This window comes from Pan troglodytes, chromosome 3 (genome assembly GCF_028858775.2).
Source record: "Pan troglodytes isolate AG18354 chromosome 3, NHGRI_mPanTro3-v2.0_pri, whole genome shotgun sequence".
In the NCBI taxonomy this organism is placed as follows: Eukaryota; Metazoa; Chordata; class Mammalia; order Primates; family Hominidae; genus Pan; species Pan troglodytes.
The window spans coordinates 20,929,661-20,937,500 of NC_072401.2; the positions used below are offsets into that span (position 1 = coordinate 20,929,661).

General features: G+C 36.8%; 1 protein-coding gene across 2 annotated transcripts in view; it reads left to right on the forward strand.

The window, feature by feature from the left end:
- SLIT2 (slit guidance ligand 2) overlaps window positions 1-7,840 on the forward strand; it is a 369,313-nt gene that overhangs the window by 209,493 nt on the left and 151,980 nt on the right. For both annotated transcript variants that reach the window (XM_001163449.6, XM_001163334.8), the window contains exon 5: window positions 6,693-6,764. In XM_001163449.6, the coding sequence (XP_001163449.2) occupies window positions 6,693-6,764 (72 nt within the window). The remainder of the gene's footprint in view (window positions 1-6,692; window positions 6,765-7,840) is intronic.

Consider the following 7,840-nt stretch of genomic DNA (forward strand, 5'->3'; position numbering starts at 1 on the left):
AGATGGTAGGTGCAATCAGGGGACTAGACGTGCAGGTAGGTCATATTCTGGATATATTTTGAAAACAGAGCTGAGAGGATTTGCTAGTGGTTTGGACGCAGATTGTAGAAGATTGTGATATGTCAGTGAGAACTCCAGAGTTTTTGGTCTGAATGTCAGTATATGGATGGTGTATCCTTAACTGAGATGAGAAGACTTCAGGAAGATGTGTTTTGATATAAACTCAAATTTGGAAATAGAGTTCTGGTACCAGTGTGGGAGATGCCTTGGAAGGAATCATAAGTCAAAGCAGGGAAATCAGTTTGGAGTCTCAGTTATCCATGAAGAGTGTTGATGAGGTTTCTACCAGTGACCATTGCAGTGGAGAATGGAGAAAGGGACTTGACTGGGGACACTGCTGGGGTGGTTTTGGGAATGAATTGGATATAGTAGAAGGGGGAGGGTCTAAAATGGTAATCTACATGGTTTCTTGACTGGCCAGTAAGACACTTCTCAGACTTGGCTCTGGGAGGCCTGTATCTTTCCGATCGGTCAAATACCGGAAATTAACACCTTTCCTATTTGAAGATGCTTACATTCACTGTTCTTCGTATCTTTTCTTTGGGATGAGCTTCAGAATGGGGAAGCCTTTCCAGTAAACTAGTTCAACCATTGTGGAAGTCAGTGTGGCGATTCCTCAGGGATCTAGAACTAGAAATACCATTTGACCCAGCCATCCCATTACTGGGTATATACCCAAAGGAATATAAATCTTGCTGCTATAAAGACACATGCACACGTATGTTTATTGTGGCATTATTCACAATAGCAAAGACTTGGAACCAACCCAAATGTCCAACAATGATAGACTGGATTAAGAAAATGTGGCACATATACACCATGGAATACTATGCAGCCATAAAAAATGATGAGTTCATGTCCTTTGTAGGGACATGGATGAAATTGGAAAACATCATTCTCAGTAAACTATCACAAGAACAAAAAACCAAACACCGCATATTCTCACTCATAGGTGGGAATTGAACAATGAGATGACATGGACACAGGAAGGGGAATATCACACTCTGGGGACTGTGGTGGGGTGGGGGGAGGGGGGAGGGATAGCATTGGGAGATATATCTAATGCTAGATGACGAGTTGGTGGGTGCAGCGCACCAGCATGGCACATGTATACGTATGTAACTAACCCGTACAATGTGCACATGTACCCTAAACCTTAAAGTATAATAAAAAAAAATGAATAAACCAGGTTTTCAAGTTTAAGGTGCTCAATATTTTTAATTTCTTTGGAAAATTCCGTAGTGTCATGCCTGAGCATTTGCAGTATCCTCTTAACAAAACTAACCTAGTTTTCTTGTCTTCAATCCTAACTCCCCAAAATCCTGTGCATTGTTAGCATGCTCCTGTTTTCCAAACAGTTTTTCCATTGTTGTTTGCTTATTCAGCAAACTTGAATGGCTGTAAGTTCTCCCTGAGATGACCCCATGTTAACTTCCATTGAAGATTTTACATTTGCACCAGATGCTAACTCCTAACTTTATTACGTAGTGTTCTCTAAAAACATTGCCTACTTCACTGGTGACCCACTGACTCTCTGACACACTGATAACAGCTCTCTGCCCATTTTCCCTGCCTGCTCTGAAACTCAATTTCCAGATTAATCTTCCTAAAAATCAACCCCAATCAAGCTATTTCCTTCCTCTGAAACACGTTTTTACACTCTATTACCTAGTGATATAATTACAAACTCCTCCATCCCACTGACTCAGTAGTTCTGACTCATTTTGCTCATTCCACACAGGTCATAGAACAGTACACTCCCGTCAGAAAGTCTCACATCGACTACAATGATCTTTGGGGAATTTAGCAGGTATACTCAGGAGCACATAAAAGAGTCTCCAAGTAGAATAATTATAACATGTATGAAACCATCACCTCTGTAGTCCCTACTATGTGCCAAGTCATTTTTGAACATTTTAAAAGTATGAACTCATTGAATCCACCTAACAATCCTATGAAATATAAACTATTATTGTTTCACTTTATAGATGAAGCAACTCAAGCACAGTGATGGTAAGCACTGTGACCCAAGGTCCCATGACTAATAAATGGTAGAGCTAGAATTTAATCTCAGATAATCTGGCCCTGAAGTCAGTGTTCTCAATTGCTCTGACAAACTGCCTCCCTCCTTCAATTCCTGCCACCCACCACCTCCCACCTCTTTCCCCAGCGTTGAAGGCTGAGAATTACCAAGCTTAATCAGTTTTAAGCAAGTTTCACATAAGATCTCATTTTGTTTGGAAGGTGGCCTGGGTCAACCAAGCCTCCAATGACTGTTCCTTCTTTGATCTGTCTCCTTGATTATCTTTCTCAGATACCACTCATAATTTACTTACCATAAACTATCTTCATTGACCTCAAACTGTGATATATATATATATATGTGTGTGTGTGCGTATATCCATATGTGTGTGTGTGTGTGTGTATATATATATATATATATGTATATCTCACATCTCTCCAACTAGATTTAAAAAATTTTCAAGGCCGGGCACGGTGGCTCACGCCTGTAATCCTAGCACTTTGGGAGGCCGAGGCGGGTGGATCACAAGGTCAGGAGATCGAGACCATCCTGGCTAACAAGGAGAAACCCCATCTGTACTAAAAATACAAAAAAAAATTAGCCGGGCGTGGTGGCGGGCGCCTGTACTCGGGAGGCTGAGGAAGGAGAATGTCCTGAACCCAGGAGGTGGAGCTTGCAGTGAGCCGAGATGGCGTCACTGCACTCCAGCCTGGGAGACAGGGCAAGACTTTGTCTCAAAAAAAAAAAAAAATTTCAAAACCATAATCGTAATTAGCACTCCAAATTGCTCTTTTGATTTCCCAACTTCGTTAATGGTCCTCTCATCTAACTTCAAAGTGACCCCTGTGACCTCTCTGTCCCTTACCTAATCCATCTTTACTTGCAGTCTGCTTCTAAGTTTTGGTTCTTCATGCATCCCTAATATCACTGTTAGTCTTCTCTATTTTTTCTGTTTATAGTGTGGACATGCCTCATGCACTGTGCCAGAGTAAGGAAGCAATGAATTGATGGTTGATGGTTGCTTTAGGTTCTCACTGTCTTTTCCCCGCTGTCATGTAAGTCTTTATCTAGTCTTCCAAATTCAATAAAATAAATTTGAACCTTTGACCCCATGTATCTGTCCTAAATTCCATTGCCAGTTTAGTTAATCTAAGGAAGAACCCGTGTCCTCCTCCCGACTATCACCTTCCTCTCCAAATCATTGTCTGCTGAAATAAGGATGCATTCCCCAGTTGGTATGAAAAAATCTGAAACTCAATTTCCAGATTAATCTTCCAAAAAATCAACTCCAATCAAGCCATTTTCTTCCTCTGAAACACACTGTTACACTCTATTACCTGGTGATATAATTACAGACTCCTCCCTCGGCAGCTCCATCCCACTGACTCAGTAGTTCTGACACATTTTGTTCATTCCACACAGTTCACAGAACAATACACTGCTGTCAGTAATGTCTCACTCAGCGCACCATTGATTTGTCCTTTCCACCCCTTCTCCTGTTATTCCACTGCATATGTTGTACCCTCTTAGGAAACCAGACCACAAACTACTGGCATAAAAAATGCAGTGTGTTTCCACCTCCATTCCCTGATTTTTGCCATTCCTCCCCTGCCCCATCCGCTTTTATATGTTGACATATTCACATAATCTTTTTTTTTCTTATTCCAAGTGCTTTCTTGCTTTTTTTGACTGTCAATATTTTTTTAATTCACTTTATTCATCCTTCTGTTTGGCTATTCGCCTCATCTTCTTTACTCGATTTGAAAATTCTTAAAGACAGGAAATTGGCCTTACCCAACTCAGTAGCCCTTGCAACATAGAGTAGATATTAAATAACAGTATGTTGGATTGCAATAACTGCTAACCTTCAGTTGACTATATATAGAAAATATAGATCATTGTTCAAACATAGTCTAATGCATCATTTTGCAAATAACAATTAAGTCGGAGGCTAGGATGAGTTAGGGAAAAGCCTTCTAAATTTCAGACTATAGGAAGGACATACTGAGATTAAGTAGCTCCTGGAATCATCTTTAGAAATCCCTAAATCTTGGCTAAATATTTACCTATGTTTACCACATATGTATTTTAACAATTTGTCTCATTGTTTAGCATGAACACCAAACATCTCTGAAACTCAGTTTCCTTTCCTTTAAAACCAAGAAACAGTATCTATTTTACAAGGTGGTTATGAGGAATAAAGGAAATAAGAGTTTAAGTAAGGGAATAATTTCTGCTTAAAAAGCAACTATTGCATGTAGTAGGTACTAAAAATTTGTTAGTTTCTTCCTCCTGTTGTGGGTGCACATGGCCCACTTAACTGAAGGAGTCTGGGATCCACAATTAATCCTTGGCATCAGAGCTGAGACCCCATAGTGTGGCCTGTGGAGCCATCTACTCAGGGGACAACCACACATAAACCATTAGCCTTAAGAGAATAAGGAGGCTCTGAGCAAGACACTCTAACACTTTTGCAAACAAAAAAATTTCTATTATCAGGATTTAGCTATTTGATGCCCTAGGATTCTGTCAAGGTAATTTGAAGGACTAAAATCAAATTTAAAAGGAACGGCATTCTGACTGTGCATTTCACAATTTTTTCTACAAACCACCTAAAATCATCTCCCTGACTTTCCGCCCAGCCCACTCTACTTCCATGACTTTAAGACAAAACTGTTCCTAGGGACTGAGCAGAACTGAGGTTATAGGTGGGGAATGACATAGCCTCAGCTGTTGGGAAGGGGAAGGCTGCAGAGCCTAGGAGCAGGTAAAGTCTGGAGCAAACACCTCTGCTGTTTTTATTCATCTACACACTCTTTGAGGCATTTTTTTTGTCTTTGAAGTGGAAAATTATAAGCGATTAGAAAACATGGAATTGGTGAAGACAGAATAGTAGAAACACTACTAAATGGTTTTCAGGAGGCATTGTAAACAGATTCAAATTTTCTTGAATGCAAAGTTTTCCTCCTCATTTCTTATTACTTTCTTATTTTTTTGTCTCCTATCTCTCTTTGCTTTCTCTTTGTTCTGTAGCCTTCTCTGAACACTGTTTCTGTCATCGAGGCTTTTAAATATATATTGCTAAATATTATTAACTTGATGTAATTAAGCAAAGGAAGGAAGTCAGTCTAAATCAATGGCAAACTGGAGAAATAAGCAATTTTTTAGGAAATGAAGGATTAATACTCTTAGGGATATACTGAAACTATTGAAAGCGGTAACACACTACATCACTAAGGAAGTGGAAGGCTGCCTTAACTCCTACATAAGCACATTTTGGAAATTTATTGTTTGAAATAATTTGTTGTGCTACAGACCTTTACTCTTTAAATAGACTAGTATTTATTTTTTTTTTACGAATTGCTTAGCAAAAAAACATTGAGGATATTGAGATATAAATGCAATTCTTCGTTGCTTAAAACTTGGTGCTAATAAGGTCAAGACCACACACTAAATCTGTGTATCTGCCAGTTCTCTCTCTCTCTATTGCATAGCCACAAATGTATGAACAAGAAACTCAGATCATAAGCAGCAGTGGGGGAGAGGATGTGGATGAGTCTGTCCAATATGCCTTCTCATATTGGAAAATGGCTCTGTTTTCATCTGATATGCACCTGTGGTTAGTAGCTTCGTATTTCTTTGTGAGCATCAGTTATCCTAGAATTTTAAAGATAATTTTAATACCATCATTGTTGCTTTAATAATATATTTTATTTGCTATTTCAACTCTACTATGTGGTAATATTACTTAAAACTAGATGAGAATTTTCTGCTTTCATTGATATTTCTTGCACGTATATTTATATTCTTCTCGTTAAGGCTAATAATACTATGTGAACTCATAGAATTGGCATTGGAATTCTCTGAAGGAAAAATAATGATCCATTTCATGAGATGAGCGATTTTTACAAACTGCTGTTTCCAGCTCAGAGTGCTTTGTTCAGTGATTAAAATGTATTTCTCAATTAAATTAAAATGCAAATATAGACAGTCTATTTTATGATTATAATAGAATTATTTAAAGAAGGTTTTATATCAACCTGCTATTAATATTTGATGCATAAACTGTTCGTTTTATTGTTGGGCCGGTTCTGCCATGTTCCATTTTCAAGATTACTAGAAGTGCTATGAAAACTTAATCATACTGTCCAGGTTTTATCAGTTTTTACCCACTCTACTCTGGGAAATTAAGTAGGCTGCTTTCCTATATACTTTATAAGTTATGCCAGGGGTGTTGGAGAAATATAAACTACTAAAACCTCAGAATCCCCTGAAACTGAATTATGAACACTTTACTATTCTTTAAAGAAATGTTTTTGTTACACAGATACAGTGACTCTTAAATTTACGAATACCATATTTTATAGTTTCTCATGAAATTAAAGATCTAGAAGCATACTTCAAGAAGCCATTATTCCAACTTTTTAATTTATATTAGAAATATAAAATATTTATATTAGAAACTGCATATAATGCTATGGATTTAATTATGATCCTTTTAGGGTTTTCTTTTTTCTTTCTGGTGTCCTATAACTTCTCAAACATTTGGATTAAAATAATCTTTAAATAATATTTTCTAACGTGATCTTTTTGTTGTTGTTGTTTTTAGTGATCTCAGTGAAAACCAAATTCAGGCAATCCCAAGGAAAGCTTTCCGTGGGGCAGTTGACATAAAAAATTTGTAAGTATCTATTTTTAAATTTATAGTGTTTTAAGTCATTATCTATTTTCAAAGTCAAGTTTATATTAAATAAAGTGTCAGAAAGAAATGGTGAAAACCCTGTGTATATTTATGCTTGTGTAGGAGACCTTGTAACAGTAAGTTGTCAATTGTTTTCACAAGCTGTTTGACGAGATGCTCATTTAGAAGATGTCTGGAAACAAGCCATCATTAAATTCATTCTTTAATCCTTGTGATTAATCTTTTGAAACCTATGAAGTGATTTGATTCACAGATATTTGTGTTTTTTCCCCACTTTTTCTATCAGCTTACTTCAGTAACTATGTTTTCAGTTGCTGTTGGTGTTTATTAGAAATAAAACTGTTAGTTTTATTGTTGGGCCAGTTCTGCCATGTTCCGTTTTCAAGATTACTAGAAGTGCTATGAGAATATGGACTATTATTTTCTGGAAATAGTAGATAATATTTTCTTCTTAGAGACACCTGTAGCCTAGAGCTACAGCTTTTTCCAGAGTTTTAAGATCACCCTTTGCATTAAATACCAAAAGCATGAGAATGACAAAATTATGTCTTTCCCTTTGTGTGAATGTATTTCTTACACTTTCATTCATATCCTCATGAAAGAATGTATTTATAGCATCCTTTAAAAAAATGAAAGTGCATTTCTGTATTTTCCTTTGATAAATCTTTAGTCTGGTGTTTCAATTATAAGCATTTTTAAGTGCCTTTATTTCTAAGGATGCATATCAGATTTAAGATCTCAGTGACAATCATAATATCAATATCTCTCTAAATTTTAAAAAACTATATTTGCTTCTAAAAATGATGGTTTTTGATAGACTATGAATCCTAGGACATAAATGTTTTTCTTAGCTTTTACATTAGTTTGGAATGTAGGGGAGAAAAGCCCCTGTATGCTGAGATTAACTGTCAGGAATTTAATATTTCTTAGCTAGTAATAAACAGGGCAGGCACTTTTTCAAGAATTAACTTATATTCAGAATTCTCCATGGTTGGATCCAATGCCTTTTTTTTTTTTTTCAGTAGCAAAAGTAAGACAGATGTTTTCCCTTGTCA